Raw genomic sequence first — 22,916 nt, forward strand, 5'->3', positions numbered from 1 at the left:
ACAACGTATCCTTGTAGCTTATATTTCTTTTTTGTGTGTGTGTGTGTGCTACACGGGCCTCTCACTGTTGTGGCCTCTCCCGTTGCGGAGCACAGGCTCTGGACGCGCAGGCTCAGTGGCCATGGCTCACATACCGCTCCATGGTATGTGGGATCCTCCCGGACTGGGGCACGAACCCATGTCCCTTGCATCGGCAGGTGGACTCTCAACCACTGTGCCACCAGGGAAGCCCCTAGCTTATATTTCTTAATCTTTTTTTTTATAATTTATTACCATATAGTTGATCTACAATGGTGTGTTAATTTCTGCTGTATAGCAAAGTGCTTCAGTTACACAAATATATATGCTTTTTCATATTCTTTTCCATTATGGTTTATTATAGGATATTGAATATAGTTCCCTGTGCTATACAGTAGGACCTTGTTGTTTACCTTGTAGCTTATTTTATACCTAAGAGTTTGTACCTCTTACTCCCCACCCCTATATTGCCCCCCTTCTCTCTCCCCACTGGTAACCACTAGTTTGTTCTCTAGATCTGTGAGTCTGCTTCAATAAAGCTATTTTTTCAAACACATACCTATCTCTATTTCGTCTGGAAAGCCTACTGTTAAAAATAACCCCCGTTTGGGACTTCCCTGGTGGTCCAGTGGGCAAGACTCTGTGCTCCCAATGAAGGGGGCCCTGGTTCCATCCCTGGTCGGGGAACTAGATCCCACATGCGTGCCACAACTAAGAGTCCATGTGCCGCAACCAGGACCCAGCGCAGCCAAAATAAATGAGTGAATAAATAAATAACTAAATATTTTTTTAAAAAGTTAAAATAACCCCCATTTATCCAACACCTACTATACATAACAAGCAATACTGTGACAAGAAACTTACCTACATTATCTCATTTGTTTTTCTTAACAACTTCATGAGGTAGGTAGAAATTATTCCCCAAAAAACCAGGAAACAAAAAACCAACTCAAGAATCCCTCTAGGTGCCTTCTCTTCTATTTAGTGATATGAATAAGCTGAATCAGCCAGAGATGCTTGTAAAACCCATGCTGACTAAAAGCTCAAAGGGTGCCTCTATTTAGAGAGAAAGGCAGGAGACCGGGGAGAAAAAAGTCACCAGAGTTCTAATCAAGGCAATTTCATGACCACCCATAGGAAGGCTCCAGGCACTGTGGTGGGTTGGTTCATCAAGGAAGTAAGCATATGTAAAAGCACTGGGTGGCATTGATGGTAAGCACAGCAGCACCCACAGGCAGGCAGTAAAAACAGAGAGGAGAGGAGAGTTTTAGTCTTTGTTCCGACACTGGCTTGCCCTTTCTATTCCCCCAATGGGAAAAAAGGATGCTTGAGAGGATTACAAAAATAACACATGTACCTTGTAAAATATTTTTCCAAAAATCAGAAAGTATAAAGAAGAAAGTCACCACCATTTATAACTAGCATCAACATTTTGGCATTAATTAGTCATTAGTGGCAAGTACTATGCAAAACTAAATTTAAAATGTTCGATAGGAGACTGAAGGGAGAGGAAATATGCCCTGAAAATTCTGACTGTGAACCTTCAAAGACAACTATGGAGGAACCAAGCCCACAGAGATTTTCTCTGAAAATAGGACCCCTCAGAGAAGGGAAAGTATCTGCCAATGTCTCCCACTGACAAAGGTGGTCACAAAGAGAAGGGCCTCGGACTTCCCTGGTGGCACAGTGGTTAAGAATCCGCCTGCCAGTGCAGGGGACATGGGTTCGATCCCTGGGCCGGGAGGATCCCACATGTCATGGAGCAACTAAGCCCACGCACCAGAACTACTGAGCCTGCGCTCTAGAGCCTGCAAGCCACAACTACTAAGCCCACGTGCCTAGAGCCCGTGCTCCGCAACAAGAGAAGCCACCGCAACAAGAAGCCTGCGCACCACAACGAAGAGTAGCCCCCGTTCGTCGCAACCAGAGAAAGCCTGCGTCCAGCAACGAAGACCCGGTGCAGGCAAAAATAATTATTTATTTTTTTTTTAAAAAAAGAGAGAAGGGCCTCATTCTCAACTGCCTCAAATCTCCCCACTTCGGACTTCCCTAGTGGCGCAGTGGTTAAGAATCCATCTGCCGATTCAGGGGACATGGGTTCAAGCCCTGGTCCGGGAAGATCCCACATGCCACGGAGCAACTAAGCCTCTGCACCACATCTACTGAGCCCGCGTGCCACAACTACTGAAGCCCACGTGCCTAGAGCCCCTGCTCTGCAACAAAGAGAAGCCACCGCAATGAGCAGCCCCCGCTCGCTGCAACTAGAGACAGACCATGTGCAGCAACAAAGACCCAAAGCAGCCAAAAAATAAATAACTAAATAAATTTATATTAAAAAAAAAAAATCTCCCCGCTTCAAAGAGGGCTTCAGAACTAAGTCCGCTCACCTCAGAGCACAGGCAGTGGTTTAGACTACCGCAGCCCAAGGTGGCAGATGGCAGGGTGACGGTCAATGGGATATCCAAACCCAAATCCCAAAGGGTGACCGTCTTTAGGGTGAAACTGACCAGCCGGTGTTCTTGGAGAGAGAATGCTCTCCACTCAGCAAACGTCCCATCCTGCAGCAGGTGCCAGAGGAGAGGCTACAGCCACGGACAAACTTGGGCTCCTGTTCCTTGACGGCAAAGCCCTCAGCCCAGGATCCTGCAGGCCCTAGCCAGCTGCCACCTGGGCCTGAAAACAGGAACCAAAGTTGCAAGGAGCATGGAAGAAATCCAGGCTGCAGCTAAGTCAAATGATCCTCATTCGCAAGGCCCTTGAGACATCACAGGGCTGCAGTGCTTATCTCAGCAGCCATTGCCAGGCGACCCGGGACATGACCACCAGCTCCTGGGAAGACCAACCCTGCCCCCTAGACTGCCCAGAGGTGGCCCAAGCAAGTTTATCCTTGCCTGGCCGGCTGCCAACCGTCTCCCCAATGTACACAGAACCAAAGCCCAAGACTGCACTTCAAGTTGAATACTGTATAGTTCTTAATTCTACTTTCCCTCTCCCTCCAATCAACTTTGGGTTGCAGCTAATTGCTAGGAAGGGGCATTTCCAGGGGTGAGAAGGACAAAGAAGTGCTAAAACCAAGATACACAAATGGTCCTTTGGAGAGGCAGTGTTACATAATGGTTACAAGCAAATTTCCAGACAAGCAAGACCTAGGTTCAAGCTCCAGTTGTATCCATTTACAGCCATGAGCCTTCAGCAGCAATATTTACCTTCTCTACCAAGTGTTAAATAATACCGCTACCTAACGCACAGCCCCACATACCAGGTACAGAGCAGGTGCTCAGTAAATACTTATCATCTTAATAAAGGTTATGAAAATTTACATAAGATGAAGGGGTTCCATAGTTCAATCATTCATTCTGCAACTCGATAACCGGCACCTACTAAATGCCAGGCATTATTCTAGGGGTTGAAAAGAATATGACAGTCAAAGAATACCCATGCTTTTTTGAGCGTAAAATCTTGTGAGGGCGATGGGCAATAAACACATATACCAATACATCAACTAAATACAGGTAATTAGATCTATGAAAGAAAAAATATGGCACTGCAAAAAAACAATTATGGGGGGATGGGGGTTGGGCAGAGCAGGAAGTTGTACTTCCTTAGTCACCGAACTTCTACCATCTAGTCTGGGCAATGTCCCAAAATGGAAATAAAAGACTTCTCATCCCATTTGAAATTCTGACAACCCATTTCCCAAAAGAAATATACAAATGCCAAAAACACATATGTGAAAATGCTCAGCTAGACTGGTAACTAACATTTCTTTAAATGTGTGTTAACATAGAGAATTCAATTTTCCACCTGGACAAAGGGCTGTGATCAAAATGAATGATAACACTTAGTGCGGGCAAAGGTGAGTAAACATACATCCTCACCCCTGCCAGTGGGAATGTAAATCAGTATGACCTTTTTTGGAGCACAGTTTGACACCGGGCATCAGTTATAAGTTAGCATATTATTTGACCCAGACTTCTAGTAATTTATCCTAAAGAAATAAGAGAACAAGCATTAAAATATAAATGTGTCAGGTAGTTATTTCAGGTTGTTTCTAACTTCAGGACACTGAAAACAACCCATGTCTTCAGTAGAAAATTGCTTAAACAAAATATGTTAAATCCATACATAGAATACCGCATAGCTATCAAAAAATAACATATCTCTGTCGTAAGATGGGATGATATTCAAAACGTGCTGGTAGCAGAGAAAACCCAGTTTTCAAAAGGGTATACATAGATCATCTCTATTTATGTGGGAAAAAAGGATGTATATGGAACCATGAACATGTGTGCATATACACACACACACACACACAAGCTATAAATCAAAATGTTAGTTCAGGGAGGTCCTATAACAAGTGAGTTTTACTCTATTCTTTGGGCCACTAGGAATTACCCCAACCTTTTACAATCTTTGTCTTGATCCAAAATGGGGGATGGAGAAGGGGTATGGGATGAAATCAGGAAATCAAGGAATAATCTTTTATCACCTCGCTACACTACTACCCCATGTCTCAAGGTCAAAAGCAACTTTCTACATAGGCCAAAGCATGTATTTCAGTTTTTCCAATTTTTCTTTGCAGAGTCTTTTATTCCACACTCTTGAAAGCAAAATAGAACAGTACAGCAGACAATGAGAAACTATCCCAGTACTGACTCATAAAAAACATTTTCAGGGCTTCCCTGGTGGCGCAGTGGTTGAGAATCCGCCTGCCGATGCAGGAGACACGGGTTCGTGCCCTGGTCCGGGAAGATCCCACATGCCGCGGAGCAACTAAGCCCGTGAGCCATGGCCGCTGGGCCTGCGCGTCCGGAGCCTGTGCTCCGCAATGGGAGAGGCCACAACAGTGAGAGGCCCGCATACCGCAAAAAAAAAAAAAAAAAAAAAAAAAAAAAAAAAAAATTTCAAAACTCTAGGGATGGATGGGCTTTCCTGGTGGCGCAGTGGTTGAGAGCCTATCTGCCAATGCAGGGCACACGGGTTCGTGCCCCAGTCCAGGAACATCCCACATGCCACGGAGCGGCTGAGCCCGTGAGCCATGGCCACTGAGCCTGCACATCCGGAGCCTGTGCTCTGCAATGGGAGAGGCCACAACAGTGAGAGGCCCGCGTACCACAAAACAAAAAACAAAAAAACAAAAAAAACCCTCTAGGGATGGAAAAGAAGTGGCCTGACATTTTTTGAGCGTATACTGATGTTACATTCAATATCATGTTCAATCTTCACCTCAATGCCCTTTGGTAGCTATGATGGCCCTCCCCACTTTCACACATGAGAAAACTGAAGTTTCAAAAGATTAATAAACCACTGAAGGTCACGGAGCAAGTGAGTGCAGGTCTGAAAGACAATTCTTCTCCGGGACAGTATTTGTTTCCTGTGCTGCTATAACAAAGCACCACAAACTGGGGGTCTTAAAACAACAGCAATTTCTTGTCTCACAGTTTTGGGGGTCTCAAAGTCTGAAATTGAGGTGTTGGCAGGCTCACACTCCCTCTGAAACCTACAGTGCAGAAGCCTTCCTTGTCTCTTCTAGCTGCTGGGATTTACCAACAATCCTTGCATTCTTTGGCTTGTACATACATCACTCTGAACTCTGCCCCCATTGTCACATGGTCATTTTCTCCTTGAGTGCCTCTGTCTCTGTGTGTCTCCTCTTCTTACAAAGACCCCAGTCGTACTGGACTAGGACTTCATCTAACTTGGTGACACCTGATTTCCCAATAAGATCCTATTTCCCAGTAAGGTATCATTCTGCGGCATAGGGGGTTAGAATTTCAACATCTTTTGGTGAGACACAATTCAACTGGTAACAGGGACCAAGCCTACCCTCCTTCCTTCAATACATCCTGCCTACCGCATCACAACCCATTAATATCATGTCTCTGTCTGGCGGGCTTCCTATGTTCGTTTCCTGACAGCGGAAGGCAACTCCCTTCTGCCTTCAGGCAAGACTAAATCTAAACTATTCCAGGCAGAGGAGCTCAGGAGAGCAGCTCATGCCCTGCTATCAAGGCTCTACCTTCTGCATTAGCTCTCATCGGGCATGGAGGTCATCTTGGAAGTTATTTATTCTTCTAGTTCAAGGTCTGCTCTGGAGCTAAAACACACTCAAGAACTTTGTAAAGTTAAGAGCACTAGACAAATGTGGAGGAAATGCAATTCACCTTCCCAGAGCCCTCAGTTTAAGGGTAGATGGAATGCTCCCTGAGAAGGGGGGCAGGGGGGTGGAGGGGCGTGGTGCTATTTTAATACGTTCTTGGTGGAACTCTTTGCCTTTGCAGTCCACTTAGACCAGATGCCAAAAGCAAATCACCAACCCATCCTCTCTTGACTGCAGCAGTTTTCTTTTTCCATTTCTGGCTTGGTTTCAAAACCAGCAAGAGGGCTACCGAAACCGGGAATCAAGACTATCAGAAAGAGATCAACAAACATCGCATATTAACACATGTATGTGGGACCTAGAGAAGTGGTACAGATGCACCAGTGTGCAGGGAGAAACGGAGACACAGATGCAGAGAACAAACGTATGGACACCACGGGGGGAAAGCCGTGGTGGGGGGTGGGGGGTGGGTGAACTGGGAGATTGGGATTGACATGGATACACTGATGTGTATAAAATGCATGACTAATAAGAACCTGCTGTATAAAAAAATAAAAACAATAAAATTTTTTTTAAAAAGACTATCGAGCTATCCTGTCAACTGGTAGTTTTCAGGCCAAGCAAACTGGAAAAGGAAACAGGGCAAATACCCTGCCTGGGTGAGAACAAGCGTGCTCCACCTTTTCCACATGAGAAGACACACAAAGGATTTCCATCTCTCTAAGAATATTCCTCTGTACCTCTCACATTCGCTTTCCAATACGCTGCGGAGCATAATGCCATTTGGAGGTACATCTGGCACAAGAGAACAACCTCCCAGGCTGCGTTTTTGCCTCAATGTGGCAGAATCAGAAGCCTGTAAAGGTGCACAGCCTCCCATCTGCTTCCGCCTCTCCATCTCAGGGAGCTGAAGGACGGATGGCCCAAACAGACAGCTGGTGCTGGGGAGCCCTCGGGGGGCCTCCCACCTGTGCTGCAATCATATGCAAAACGTCACAGGCCCCCAGTGAGCATCCAGCTGTACCTTCCAAGGCAAGCATCCCGAGGGCCCCCCACAGCTGAGGGCAGCAGGAGGCTGTGGTACTTCCTGTGGCCTTACACGGTACCCGGGGCTGAGAACAGCTAAGACAGGCGTGAAATGCTCTGTGTCTTTCGACCTTGCCAAATTCCTCTTACACTAATTTCTCCCGCACCCTCTGCCTCCATCATCTCCATCCCCGCTCAGTATCTTTCTCTCATTTCCAAGTCCCCTGGACTGTGATTTATTAACAACTTTGTCTGTTTTTAAAACATAGAGTAAAAATGATCAAAGTAGCTCAAGAGGCTTTGTCCAATAAGGTAGCAACTAGCCACACGTGTGACTATATAAATTTAAATTAATTAAAATTAAATAAAGTTTAAAATCCAGATCCTTGGTCATCCTAGCCACATGTCACCGGCTCAAGGGCCACGTGTGGCTAATAGCTACCGTATTGGACAGTAGAGAGAACATGTCCATTATCACAGAGAGTTCAATGCACAGCTCTGGTCTAAAGGATATGAAGTGTCTCCCCCTCTTTCTCTGTCCCCAGTCTCCCTCCCAGAGGCGACCCTGCTGCTGGCCTCCTTTGTATGCTTGAGGAGGTTTTTGTTCATATGCCCAAACAGTGTGTGGCTTTAACAAAAGAGGTTTGCATCCACAGAGAGAAAAGACTCTAAATACGATTTGGCTCCAGGCTTTCCTCACTTAATGAACCTCAGAGATCACAATATAAGAGTACAAAGCGTGCTTCATTCTTTTGCGTGGCCTCATAGCAATCCACTATCGCCAGGACAACCGTCACCACCGCACTCCTCCGTGTCTCCCTGCTCCCTTGCCCCCAAACGCTTCCATCCTACTCCCAGTCTCCACATTCCCAGACTTTTCTGCCTCTTCCCCTCACCTCTTGCCCTAATAAAACCTGGTTGGGACAAAGAAAGACAAATATCATGTTATCACTCATACGTGGACTCTAATTTTTAAAAATGATACAAATGAACTTATTTACAAAACAGAAACAGACTCACAGATTTCAAAAACAAACTTACAGTTACCAAAGGGGAAAGGTAGTGGGGAGGTGAGGAGGAATAAATTAGGAGCTTGGGATTAACGTACACACGCTACTATCTATAAAATAGAGAACCAGCAAGGACCTACTGTACAGCACACGGAACTCTACTCAATATTCTGTAATAACCTATATGGGAACAGAATATGAAAAAGAATGAATATATGTACGACTGAATCATGGTGCTGTACACCTGAAAGTAACACAAAATTGTAAATCAACTATACTCCAATGAAATGTTTTTTAAAAAATCGAAAACCCTAGCTGTTCCCTAAGGAAGCTGTTCCCTACCTTTGCAGTGGAGACAGCGTTTCTCTCTCATCCACAGTCTCAAAGCCTGTCTTCCTTCTGGTGAATTCCAAACCACTTCTCTGGCTCTCTCCGCCAACACTCCCAGTTGCCCTCAGACTAAACCACCCAGGACCCCTCCCTGTGGTTCTCCCCCTACCCGTTCACTGATGACAATAGCACCTACTTTGCTGCCTTCATCCCCTCCCTGACTTCTGCAAACACCCCTGGATCCCAGACGGAGCATCCAGCCAACGCCTGGCCTCACACCTGGCCCTGACTTTTTGTCCTCACCCTACCTCAGCCACCCACTCCCACCCTACATCCACACCAATAAATAAACCACCTGTGAAATCCTGGTCCTTAGCATCCCACCGTCAAGTTACTGCCCCACACCAACAACTGCCAACCAAAGCAGGATTTCTAATCCAACGTTGACTATTCACTAACCTTGCTGTGGTCCTTCTAGCCCTCACCCAGCTGGATATCCTAGTGTATTCTTAGAATCCTTCCCTTACAAATGACTCCCTTGCCCCCCTTCTAACGCAGTCACCTGTTGAAAACTGTTACCGCGTGTAAGCCCAACAGTTCACCTTCCCCACATACATATTTCCTACCACAGGCAGATGATGTAAATTTGGAGCTTTTCAAAATACATAACTAGCTGGTGGAATTACAAAATGAAGCAACTGCTATGGAGAAAAGTATGGAGATTCCTCAAAACATTAAAAATCGTCCTGGGACTTCCCTGGCCGTCCAGTGATTAAGGGTCCGCGCTTCCACTGCAGGGTAGGTGGGTTCAATCCCTGGTCAGGGAACTAGATCAGGAAGGAAGGAAGGGAGGGAGGGAGGGAGAAATAGTCCTACCACATGACCCACCAATCCCACTGCTGGGTGTATTTCCAAAAGAACAGAAAGCAGGGTCATGAAGAGAGATGTGTGTACATCCTTATTCAAAGCACCATTATTCACAATGGCTGACATGAAAACAACCCAAATGTCTATCAGTAGATGAATGGAATCACAAAACGCGGTCTATACATACAACGGAATATTACTCAGTCTTAAAAAGGAAGGAACTTTTGACACATGCTACAACATGGATGAACCTTGAGGACACTAGGCTAAGTGAAACAAGCCAGTCACAAAAGGGCAAATGCCATATGATTCTATTTATATGAGGGACCTAGGGTCGTCCAATTCATAGAGACAGAAGGTAGAGTGGTTGCTACCAAGGGCTAGGGGAGGGGTAATAGGGAGTTGTTTAAAGAGTATAGAGTCTCAATCTGCAAGATGAAAAATTCCTGGAGATCTGTTCCAATAACAGCAGAAGGTGATCGACCACATGGAGCTTTTGTCCTTGGACAACAAAACTACAAATAGTGGTATTAATAATTACCAGAAGACAGTTCAGGCCAAGTTTTGACCATTCTTTACAGTACTCTGCTTATCTGCTTAAAGAATCAGCCATGACGCTGTGAAAGAAATAGGCTTTTTGTGACCTTTTGCTGTTGCCTTTAAATTTACAAACAGTTTGGGTTAATCTAAGTGACTACATGACTTTGGAATTTTGCATGAGGTATTCTGTCGTCTACTTCTTGAAATGTATTTATTGTTTAGTTGCTCTGTGGAAAATGAGGAAGCTTAGGTTTATAATTGTTCAATTCTTATTGCCATCTTCTAGTCAAATATGTCTTTACATTGTTTAAAAATACCGAAGCGTTCCACCTTCTGTCTCTGTGAATTTGACTACCCACAGCAACGTGAATACACTTAACACTACTGAACTATAAACTTAAAATATTTAAGACAGTAAATAGGATATGTTTTTTAGCACAATAAAAATGTGTGGGGCTTCCCTGGTGGCGCAGTGGTTGAGAGTCCGCCTGCCAATGCAGGGGACATGGGTTCGTGCCCTGGTCCGGGAGGATCCCACATGCCGCGGAGCGGCTGGGCCCGTGAGCCATGGCTGCCGAGCCTGCGCGTCCGGAGCCTGTGCTCCGCAACGGGAGAGGCCACAACAGTGAGACCCGCGTACCGCATTAAAAAAAAAAAACTGTGAAACAAAGCAAAGCTTATTAGAGCTGTGCTCTGTGATGGTGGTGAAGGCATGCTCTCTTCCTCTGAGCATCAAACACCCATCACACCCACTGTCATCAGGCAGCAAGGCTGAGGAGGGAAAATTAGAAGAGTTAACTAAAAACTAGTTGGGTATTTCCAAATTCTCTCAAATCTTATTCGCCAGCAACTAACTGAAAACCAAAGGCTTTTCTGGCTATGCCCCTCATAATTCATTCATGTTCATTAATATGCAATCATCAATTTTTCAGCTGGCAGTGATTTCACGAATTTTTAATTTACATGAGATGAGCCAGAGATTAAAACTTTAAGCCAACGATACAGGTGACTGAGTGTTAGTTTAATCCTTAGATTAAGAATCTTCAAATGAATCCATGGGTATCATCATGTTGAACAATCATTTGGGAATTATCAAAGCAAATCTGTGAGTTTCTGCCTTATGGGTATTAATAAAGATACACATTTTTTAAGGGTACTTGTTTGGGGATCATTAAAAACAGTGAAACCAATGACATGTCTTGTCATCAACCTTAATGTTGGAAAAACTCCAGGCCACCTGGCAAATGCTCACAGAGATCCCAACACTATATAGAAAGCCACAATAATTTGTGGCTTTGTGACTAATATGTAAGAGATTCATTTTAGCATAAAGCTAATCAGATTTAAAAAGCAAATTAGAAGAGAGAAATTGAGAAACACTGAATTCAATTCCTTCTAGAATTGCAAATCAAATTCTGGGTTATTAACTCCAAAATAAGGGAAGTCAGAGGGAAGAGCTTTCTCTTCTGAGGGCAAGGCCCAATAGAAATATAATATAAGCCCCATATGTCATTTTAAATTTCTAAAAGCCATATTAAAAATGTAAAAAGAAGTAAAATTAATTGTAATAGTTTATTAAACCCAATACATCCAAAATATTCTTAAACATGTAATCAATATTGTTTTTAAATTATTAATAAAACATTTATACTCTATTTTTCTTACTATGTCTTTGGAATCTGGTGTGTATTTTACAGTTACAACACCTCTCAGGACCAGCCACATATAAATGCTAAAATAGCCTCTAGTGGCTGCCATATTGGATAGCGCAACTACAAATCCAAAGAATATGTGTTCTTCTGATAGCACAGGGACCAGCTCTTGAAAGTCAAGTATGTGTCTGCACTGCACTCCCCAGATTGTTCTCACTGTATTCCTCAAATACCAGTCAGCAACAGCCTGGGTAGACGCATTCACTTGCTCCTTCAGCTAGACCAGTGTTAATTCAACTTCTATCATTATAATACCATCATTTGAAATTTTACAAAATCAGTTTACTACTATTGTTTCTTAATTTTTTCAACCAATAAGTTGACTCACTTTTTCAAAAATTAACCTTATCCTAAAGAATATCATCTGTGATATCCGAGATTTGATACTTTAATTATATTTGTTACAGGAGCTAATGCAAATTAAAATACACAGTTAACACTTAAAAGAAGCTTTTGTGCTCTATCTAAAGCCAACAACTAAACTAAAATTTGCTCTCATTCTCGAATCAGTTTTGGCATCATCTTTCAAGATTTCCATCTGGCACACGCAACCTCAGATATATTACTATCTGAGTCCCCTGACACTCAACATTTGTATGTCTGATTGTGACCCAGCATCCCCCATCAAGAATACCTTCTGTCTGGGCTCCGCAACAAAGCACAGGGCATTTACTCATTTGTATTCAACTGTCCAAACGCTGCAGAGGTGGAGTAAAGCTGCTGCTCTAATGACCAGTGATGGCTCATAATAACAATGGCAGCTAAGGCTTACTGAACTATATGCCCAACACTGCTCTAAGTTAATATATATAACATAATATTATATTACATTGTATATGTGATGATTATCTCACTCATATAATCGTCTCAATAATCCTATGAGGAGGTACTGTTATTTCCCCTTTTTTCCAGGTAAGGAAACAAGGCATAGACCAGTTAGGATAGCTTCCCATGGTCAAAGAGCTGACAAGTTGTGGAGCTGAGATTCAAAGCCAACAAATCTGACTTTGGAACCTGGGGATTACCAAGAGAATAAAAAAATGGAAATCGGAAAGACATGTTTTATGGTCACAAACACAAGTACCTCAAAGACAAAATCATCACCCACAAGATGTAGAGACTGGGGCAAGCAATATCCTCTAATACAGAGAGGAAGAGAAGACAAGTAGAATAATTTAGAAAGCCTTCAAGATGTCTTCTGTAAATTACAGCAGAGAACTCATCTTACTTAAAAAGAAAGGGAAAAAAAAAAAAGCATAAAAATTCAAGGGAGCAAAGATTCCGGTAACACAAATTGAGAGAGGATGGAAGGATGGGTGGATTGGTAGATGGATTTGAAACAGGAGGGAAGGGGACAGGGCACAACCTTTAAAAGAATGACACAGCCGTTGAGGATATGACAAAAACCTTGAGCCTTATTATACACTCACTGTATACATCAGCACGCTAAGAGACACACCCACCAGAGCCATGATGGTTCTGAGGCTAACCATAAAAGGTCAAAAAGTGGGCAGTGGCCTAATTAGTGGAAATCCCTGCCCCTTCTCCAAGATAGTTGGAGTAATCCTCTCACTCTTTAGTCTATGAAATTACCCAGCCCATAGAAACTAGCCACCCCATAAGTCAGGGACCACATTCTGTCTTTGGAACGTGTATCTCTCTAAATAAACACCTATCACTTTGTCTCTCACTGAATTCTTTCTGTGCCGAGACATAAAGAAGTTGAGCCTCAGTAAATCCTGAGACCAGGTGTGTGATTTCAATGAAAAGACAGTGGGTTCAAGTCCCAGACTGGGGTTTGACGGGGTTTGAGTCCTGGCCTGGGGGTTCAAGTCCCAATCTGAGTTGTGCAGTTTCGGACTGATCCATGGATAGATGAATGGATGGACAGACAAATGAGCATACAAATATTCACTCCAGGCTAAGTGCATAGAACAGGGAGAATTATAAAGGGACATGCCATCTCTCTGATCATCCCAGAAGGGGCCTATCATATAGCTGATATCACACCAGCCAGTCACAAAGGCAATTTGGGGAACTTATTATTCTCATCCCTGGGACCAAAGCTACAGGGTAAGCTGTGCTGACAGCCTAATTACGTGCCCCTCATTTGCGAGGGTTCTGCAGTCTGGAAGAAGACAAAAATCCACTTACATGTATTCCCTATGGGCTGAGTGTACAGCGGCCGCGTTGCTGTAACGCCACAGGACGATCGCAGATGACAGGACGTCGAGGATGGCATCAAACTAGGAGAAGGAGACACGGTATTAGTGGTTTTCCAGAGTTAATAGGGTACAACTGCGAAGACACGAGGTAACCATTCTGTGATTCAGAACATCTGAGCCAGTGACCTCAAAGCAAACTGGCTTCACAACGTTACAATGCTGGTCATTCATCATCCTCAAGGTGAATCCTGGGAATTCTGAGCCAGGGCACCCAACACGCCTACCTGGTGCCAGGGTCACGGCTCCCCCTGGGTCCCTCGCTCCTGGGGCCTGAGAAACCACACTCTGGTGTGCTAGGATCTGCTCCCGGGGCCTCTGGCTCCCAGCCCTCTGGAGACATGGGCAGGGTGATGACACTGTTCTGACACGTGTGAAATTGATTTCCCCAGGGCAGGCAAGATAATTTCAGCATTTTCCTGCCCATCCCAAGTAGAAGATTCAGGCCAAGGACTCTGTGTTTCTGGCTCTCAGTGGGACTGTTCTATTGATACCTGGGGTCCAGGGGTCCAGAGGGTGGGGTCACCCAGGGGCTCCGGGAGGTCTGCCAACACCGTAAAATTGGATGCAAAATTCAATGCTTTTGTTCAAATGAACGAGTGAATGCATAAGAGAGAGAGAGAAATGTTAAGAGAGGAGGGGAAAGAGACAGGAGTATGAGAGAGAGGTGGGCAGGGGGGCGGGGGGGTGTGGGCTGGAGTGTGTGAGCGCGTGTATGTGGCATTTTGGCATTTTTCTGGAGAGACAGTCCACACCTTTCAAAACATTCTGAAAAGAATCTGCAAGCCTCAAAACACTGAGGGTGTGTGTTCCTGTTCCCAAACCTAGTTCTCCCCACAACAAAGGGAAGAAGTAGGTTTGGGAACAGGAACACACACCCTCAGGTACAGGAAGCCCTGAAGCTATGCAGGAGGGCTGTTTCAAGGAGCTTTCTCTGCATGAGTCACCACACAGCACTTTTCATCTGGAAAATTACTAGCACTCTCTTAAAGGGATGTGGGAAGACTTCACTCAAGTTTCCAGCATCTGAGACCCATTTTCTCTAACCAACACCCATCAGGAAGCAGGCAGGGCAGCCTGGTTATCCCTAGTCTGGCTACGGACTGACGTCCTAGTGCCAGCAGCCCCGATCTTAACTCCTAACAGCACTGCCCACACCAGCAAATGCTTCTCTCCAATGTGTGCCCATTTTCAAACCTAAAACCTTGGGGGGTTGGAGGGAAGGGCTAAAACCCTATAAGACATCCTTCTCAACCAGCTGCAGAAAACATGGTGGCCCTGATCTCTTTTTGAGAATTAGACAGCGTCACGGCAGTTTACTTCTATTAAATTATAACTGTTTGTAGAAGCCACTTCCATAAAAGGTGTGACTGTCATGCTCTCTCTCATCTGCTAACCACCCTCTTAATTAAGAGCCCAGCGTGAGATTTGCAGGCTCAGGAGAAACGTGCAAAACTTCATAAAAGTACATTTCAGGTTACTTACTGCAAACCCAAAAGCAGAGGCGCTGTACCTCATAACGGAGACAGCTAAAAAGAAAGAAAATATTATTCAGAATATTTTAAGACCTCATAGGTATTTTCTCTCATTTGTGAGACTATTCATATATTTGATATGGCCTTTTACACATCAGTGGAAAAGTTCTAAGAGAAGGAAATTAAAAATTAACTGTACTTGCCAAATCAGAGACTTAAAAAAATTCAAGAGCAATGTGAAAAGCGTCCAGACTTCACCTGCAACACCCTCTCTTCCCAGTGTGCCCTGAAGCAGCAAAGGGCCAGCTTCAGAATGAAAATGCTCAAGCAGTTGTCAATCAAATGACAGCTGAGGCTCTGAGAATTTAACAACTGGGAATAGAGAGCTGGGAACCATATTAAACTTTGAAAGTGAAACTGTAACCATCCAAATTGTTCCCGTAATAAGGTAATTAGTTGTGGTAACTACATGCACACACCATTGCTGGCATGGTTGGAATAAAATCTCTTGCCCACCAGAGCTTAAAATCCAGTGTGGACCTCATGAAAACTGTCTAGAAAAAGAAAGAACAAATTATCTTAAACAAGAGATGTCTACAAAAGTAGGTGTTACAGTTATAATTAAAACACATTTCATCCATCCATATTCAAAAATCAGTCAACCTTTTGTGGGGCAAGTTGACTGGGTAGCGCTTTTGTCTAATTCTGTAATCTGTTCTGAGCCAAAGCAATGTCCAGCTTCAAAGACAGTTCTCAATTTGACTTAATAAGGCAGGTCTCCACGCAAAAGCCATATGAAACAAGCATATGTCCACTCACTGATAAAGAATGAAACCCAACCCAGTGGGTCAGCAAGGCTTTGAAGTGGATTGTTCTGGGCACAGATGTTATTACAAGCACTCCCTCAATGAGTAAGGGAGGCATGGATGCAGGGCATGGAGGTCAATACCCCTTTGGACTCCCACTCAACTCAGCACATGTCCCTTCTCTGGGGGTTCCTCTCTGTCTTATCCATATGGACCCCGGGCAGCCATATTGTGCTTTGTACCCCTGCCCGCAGCCATGAGGGGGTCATCTGACCCAGTGTAACCCAAGCATATTTCATTTTCTATGAATTAAGAATTCCTCTGTGTAGCAGAAATAGAAAGGATTTTATTGTTCTAAAGGATGTAGCTGATAAATATACTGGAACTTATTTCTCCCAATTCTGACCAAGTTCCTGGTAGAACTAATCTAGTTTGTCAATATACCTATCTTCTTTGCCTGGCAACAGTTTGATGGATTTTTGAATGTTATAAGCAACCAACTACTGGCTTGATTTTTATAGATAATTGCAACACAAGATTGGCAAGTGTTCTAATAAAGTTTGAAACTTAAAAAAAAGAATTGGCCTTCCCTGGTGGCGCAGGGGTTGAGAGTCCGCCTGCCAATGCAGGGGACACGGGTTCATGCCCCAATCCAGGAAGATCCCACATGCCGCAGAGCGGCTGGGCCCATGAGCCATGGCCGCTGAGCCTGTGCGTCCGGAGCCTGTGCTCCACAACAGGAGAGGCCACAAGACTGAGGGGCCTGCGTACCGCAAAAAAAAAAAAAAAAAAGAGTTGAGACAGAGAGAGAGTCTAGCCATTCAATTTATGCTGTTGGAATTGAAACACCAGAGCTAGGGTTGGCCACACTGTTTTCTACACAGACTGAGGAGCAGAGACAAGCTCTTACAGGGGTAAGCACAGCACTGGGGCGAGAGAGAACTGCTAGCTTCTCGAAGTTTCCCAGCCTTTCCAGAGACTCAACCACTTTCGGGTCCTCGGGCTATGTGAGGTGAGTGCAACCCATTACGTTGCTGACCTTCTGTGTTTGTGATGTGAGCTGCTCCTGTCACCCCTGCTGTCACTCTTACTGGCACAGAGAGAAGGGCAAAGCCAGCTGTGTGCAGTGACCGACTGCAGCTTTCAAGGGCAACGTGGGTGTGATGATGCAAAGGGGCACTGGACCTTCCCAAAGAACTCAACTCCCGGCCAGGTTGGCATGTGCAAAAAAAAAAAAAAAAAAAAAAAAGGGCAGCAGACCCCTTGCCAGGTCTGAAGTGCCCTGTAAGACACTGATCCTGGCTCGCAGTAAGTTCTCAGTAACTGTGAATGAAGCTTAATAAAATTTCATAGAAATGAATGGAAATGAGTATCTGGCTTGTTTCCTTTACAATCTGTTTTTAGGATATCTTAGTTGTGTGCTTTTCGGGGGTGACTTCTTTACCAGTAATGGAAACCTTATTAACTCGTACTAGCATCTTGCACGGATGCTCAATATATACCCCACATGAAGAGCTGCCCGGGCGGGATGCCCCTCTCTGTCTCCACCTGAACTGTCTGGACCGGGCAGTACGGAATGGACAACACAGGTGGAAAAGCCCTCCACTAGCCTTCACAGAAGACCTCCTGCTTTCCAAGCAATAAACCATCGCTGTAAAATGTTTTAATCAAGTTATTTGGTAATACCAGGCATTTGTAGAGTGGGCTACAGATTCCACGTACTCTCAGAACTATACTGGAAAATTCTGCTTGTGGGATTTGAGCCTGCCCAGTGGATGAATAACTGAGAGCACAGGTAGAATCTTCATATTGTTCTATCCCACACACACCAAGGAAAACTGGAGCAGGAGGGCTCCAGGTTCACCTAGACTCCTGAAGAGAAGGGAGGCATTCCCATGACTCATTTACTTCTAAATTGGCTCCATCTAACTTCCTTGATGCAATGGAAAGGGGGAAAGGCTGAATATTGCACGGGGAATTGAGGGAGCACTGAAGGGCCCTCCACTAGGGCACAGCTCTGGCAGCTTCCCTTTGGGAGCAGCTCCCCAGCTCTCGCAAAGACAGAAGAGCAAATAGTCGTTAGCACGGGACCCAAATGGAAGAGGTCAGCCCAACTTTTAGGAATTTCTGAAGAGTAAATGACTTTATTTTCCTTGGCCCTAACCTGACATGACACATCCTAATTCTGGGATAAGAAGGGACTCAAAGGAAAGGGTCGGATTGGTTTAGACAGCCGCTACTCCCACAGTAAGAGAGCCAACTATGGGGTTTCCAACTTCCCTCGTGCTAAGAATGAGTTTCACTTCAAGAGATCCTGGGCCAAGATGACCCACCAAGGCAGAGATTACAGGGCAGGTGCCCCTGGAGCCCACACGTACTTGGCTGAGGGAAGCTGGGAAGTCAGCAAAGGTCCAGCGGTGCCTTTAAGGCAGGTGCTAGATTCAACACTGGACAACAGAGAAGAAAGGGCCATTTCAACCTCAGACCATTATGCTGCAAGCTGGCAAGGTCCAATCCCATTGCAAGGGTGGAGGTCTCCTAGGAAGGCTGCTCTGGGTCAAGGCAGAGGCCCAGCTGAAGATAATGAAATCTCTGTGGCCCTCAGCACGCAGTGTGAGGCTGTTTAACACACACCACAGCTGCTCCTGGATGGAACACCTGAAACCCAGTAGGACCCTGTGGGGCTCCTGGGCACAAAAGCCTTTCTGTGTCCCCCACTTCTTGTTTGCAGGAAACAGGCTTCATTCAGCCTCCATGACCTTCCCTGAGTTCCAAAGGTCAGGTTCAAACAGTTGCTAATCAGGGCAGGGAGGAGAGCTTGGAGACAAGGGAGAAGCAGTCAAGAAAAAATAGTGCAAACTCCCACTATGGGGAGTTTGGGGTTGGTAGATGCAAGCTATTACATTTAGAATGGATAAACAACAAGGTCCTACTGTCTAGCACAGGGAACTATATCCAGTCTCCTAGGATAAACCATCATGGAAAAGAATATTAAAAAAAGAATGTCTATATATATGTGTATAACTGAGTCACTTTGCTGTACAGCAGAAATTAACACAACACTGTAAATCAACTCTACTTCAATAAAAAAATTTAAAAAGAAACAATAGTGCAGCCTTGGGGCAGGGTCCCAGTTCCCCCTCAGGGGATACACAGAACAATATCTTTGAGCTGTTTTGCAGATACTGAAACCCCCAGCCGGTGGGAGAAGTTAACTGTCTACGGCCCCCAAGCACGCAGACCCCAGACCGGTTGGAACCAGAGGGTTGAAGACGCTGACTCCCAATTACCTCACCTCCAACCAATCAGAAGAATGTCCATGAGCTGATCACGCCCTCCTCTTTCAGCCATTACTAAAAAACCTCCTCACTGCCCCCTCCAAATGGGGACACATAGTTTTCAGGGCATTAGCCTGCTGTGGCCCAAGCTATTCTTTTCTACTTTACCCAAAACTCTGTCTCGGAGATTCAGTTCAGGAGCGGTGTACAGAGGCTGAATTTCGGCTACACGCCCAACCATCAGCAGCCTACAGGTTCATCTGGATACCACTGGTAGCAGTGGGAAAATCAGGGAAATTTTCAGGAATGTTTCTGCTCCTTACATTCTGAACTTGTCTCTAACACTCATCACTGAACCACGCACACAAGGAGGTGGTACAGCCTACAGGCCAGTGAGTCTCATTCCCCAGGGAGCTGAGTCCTTGGCTTCCCTCCTCTCATTCCCCCACCCTGACCCTCGACCCAATGTTCAGAGTGGAATTAGGCTGCCATCTGATTAGGCTGGCCTAGCACACCCAAAAATGCACACTTAGCAAACCCAAAAATGCACAATTAGCAACTGGGCTCCTCTCACTTTCCCTGCTGTCTTGTGTCTTGTTTTTTATATACTAAGACACAGAATTCTTAAGGTGTTCCTAAGTCAAGTGAAGATCTATAGTTTGGGGCCAGCCCAGCAGCCATTCCCCATTCGGGTAGAAGGGCCAGGAGGCTCCTCCAGCAAACAGTATATCCCCTACCCTCAGACTACGGGGGGTTTGAGTGGGACGGCGCTGTGACCCCCACTCTAGTCTACCCCTGTCCCAAGGCCAAAGTTAATGATTCAGAGATGGCACAATTCAATTTGAGCCAGTGACAACCAGTCCTAAGTTTCTGCTGAAAATACTGGAAAGAAGATGTCTTTCTAAGAGGGGACAGTAGAGCTGGCAGCAAGAAAACAGGAGCTGCCTAGTAGCAATTCTGCCCCAAATGAGGGGCAGATGCCTTAGGATGAAGCAAACGTGGAGGAAAGCAGTTATTAAGACAGACACAAATCAAACCCCTGGTGACAAGGACTGAACCTCTGGAATCAGCTCTACCTGAAGTCTAGCCCTATATTTTTCAAATATCAATACATCAGTCAATAATATCCAATAATTTTTCAGGCAGTCTGAGTTGAGTTTGTATCACCGGCAGCCAAATGAGTCTTAATACACCTTGAGCCAGTCACCCCTTTTCCAAGAATCTCTTTTGTGTGTGTGTGTGTGTGTGGTACGCGGGCCTCTCACTGTTGGGGCCTCTCCCGTTGCGGAGCACAGGCTCCAGACGCACAGGCTCAGCGGCCATGGCTTACGGGCCCACCTGCTCCACGGCATGTGGGATCTTCCCAGACCGGGGCACAAACCCGTGTCCCCTGCATCGGCAGGCGGATTCTCAACCACTGCGCCACCAGGGAAGCCCCCCAAGAATCTCTTTTAATGCCTAAGAAATGGACAAACACCTTCTACACAAAAGCTTCACAGTAGGTTTGCATGATTTATAATAGCAAAACACTGGTTGCAATTTAAATATCCAGCAGTAGGGTAATGATTAAAGAATGGTCCATTTAAAGAATAAGCTATACGTAGCTGTTCAAAAATGTTTACCAAGAGTGCTGTTGGCTAACGTTGATATTAGCATACTAGATAGAATAATGGTATTGACAATAAACAGCTGTCATATTTGGTGCCACCAGGACTGGGTGCTGTGGGAAAGGATGGGTCTTGGTCAGGAGCGGCTCTGCCTGGTACAGGTGCAAACTGAATGGAGAGGTCAGAAGAGGCTTCACTGAGAAGGTGAGAATTGAGCAAAGGTCTGGAGGAGGTGAGGAAGTGAGCAGTGCAATCATGTGGAGGAAGAAACTTCCAGATAATGGGAGGAGTCAGTTGCAAAGGCCCTGAGGTGGGACACCTGACATCTATGAGGCCATTCTGTCCAAGACAAAAGGGAGTAAGAGGGAAGTTGTGTGAGATTTCCTTACTGTTTGAGCAAAAAAATTAGGTAGAAAAGGGCAAGAGACAAGACGATATATGTGATACAGTACAACTACACTTTAAAAATGCATTGAAAGCAACTTTTTTAAAATCCCTCAAATCATAACAGTGGTTAATCTTTGGTGGGTTGGAATATTTGAGGGCTGTTTGAGTGGATTTCTTTCCTTTCTACTTTTTTGTATTTCCTACGTTTTCCACAACCATCATATATGACCGTTCAAGTTAGAAAAAGAAATCCATTTTATTTGGGGGAAAAATTATCCGACTTGTAACAACGTAGTCAAAGATGTAAATCAGCACAGCAGAAATCAGATTTATCATGCACATCTGAGAGCAGGTGGCATTGTGAGCTCACAAATGCTTCTGGCTAAGAGGAACGCACACTACCATACACATCTTTATGACGTCTCCATTTCTGAAATCCATCTCCCGAGGCCAAATCACCTACAGGAGCAGCTTGCAAATGCCCCCAAAGGGATCTCAGAAGCATGGTGTGGGCAGGCAGGCCAGGGACACAAGCAAAATATCACTTCCCGTCTAAGGGACCTCCAGCCTCCGCGGTTTTTGCGTGTCCTACTCTCCACTTTCAATAACATGTCAAGGGGGTAATAACAGCTACACTCCCAGAAGCACACATACAACAGAAGTCCTATGGAAATATTTATACAGGTCTGGTTGAAGACCAGAACTTCTTTAAGTCCCACTCAGGCCAGAAATCACTTCAGCTGGAAACTCCAATTCAAACAGAAGGACAGCTGGAAAATGGAGCGGACTCAGGCAACCCATTGTTAGGGCAAAGCCACATGCAAATCCCGCAGCTGAGTAAGCAGCAGGCTTGCAGAGGTGCAGACAAAGTGCCCTGGAAATGCATAGGGAGGTCCTGGAAATGCAGAGGGAGGTGAGAGAGCCAGCAAGGCAACTGAGGGTCAAGGCTGAGAGCCCCTCAAGGGTGAAACAAAGAATGCCATTTCAGCTGCAGGCGAAATTTATCCAACAGCGAGGACCCATCTGTCATTCTCACCAAAGTCAGGCAGTAATTGTCTTGAGCCTTAGCACTCTTTAGCAATACCCCAGGTCCCATAACACCTCCCATTGCTAAATTCTGTGCCCAGTACAGGTCTGTTAATAAATCAACCCCACTTTAATTAGACCACCTCTGGCCCTCTGACGCCTACCAACCACCCCTCCCACAGCTACAGAACTAACGCCATTTGCGAACCCATTCTTCCATCATCCACCTTCATTATGCTGCTGCAACCCAGGCAGCAGCAGGAGTCAAAATTAACTGACTGATGTTCTGACCCACTTCATGAGAACCTCCAACAGCTTACAGATGCTCCCTCCCACTCAAACAAGAATATAACGTACCAATAAATGAGTGACAGGATGCTGAATTCAGTCACCGCTGAAGGAAGAGGGTAAAGCAGTTCGGAAAATAGATCAACAGAACTGCTTAGCCCGTTCAACTACTCATCTTCAGCGGCAGCACAGAGACGACTTCGTATTGTAAGATGGTACGGAAA

At 45.1% G+C, this 22,916-nt stretch overlaps 1 protein-coding gene across 3 annotated transcripts in view; it reads right to left on the bottom strand.

The window, feature by feature from the left end:
• TMEM163 (transmembrane protein 163) overlaps positions 1 to 22,916 on the bottom strand; it is a 264,965-nt gene that overhangs the window by 80,467 nt on the left and 161,582 nt on the right. For all 3 annotated transcript variants that reach the window (XR_010839320.1, XM_067027500.1, XM_059055366.2), the window contains exons 3-4: positions 15,311 to 15,354; positions 13,758 to 13,849 (exon numbers count right to left, since the gene is read on the bottom strand). Coding sequence is in view for 2 of the 3 variants with exons in the window: in XM_067027500.1 (XP_066883601.1) it covers positions 13,758 to 13,849; positions 15,311 to 15,354 (136 nt within the window). In the remaining variant the exon portion in view is untranslated. The remainder of the gene's footprint in view (positions 1 to 13,757; positions 13,850 to 15,310; positions 15,355 to 22,916) is intronic.

Source organism: Kogia breviceps, chromosome 2, assembly GCF_026419965.1.
Source record: "Kogia breviceps isolate mKogBre1 chromosome 2, mKogBre1 haplotype 1, whole genome shotgun sequence".
Lineage (NCBI taxonomy): Eukaryota > Metazoa > Chordata > Mammalia > Artiodactyla > Physeteridae > Kogia > Kogia breviceps.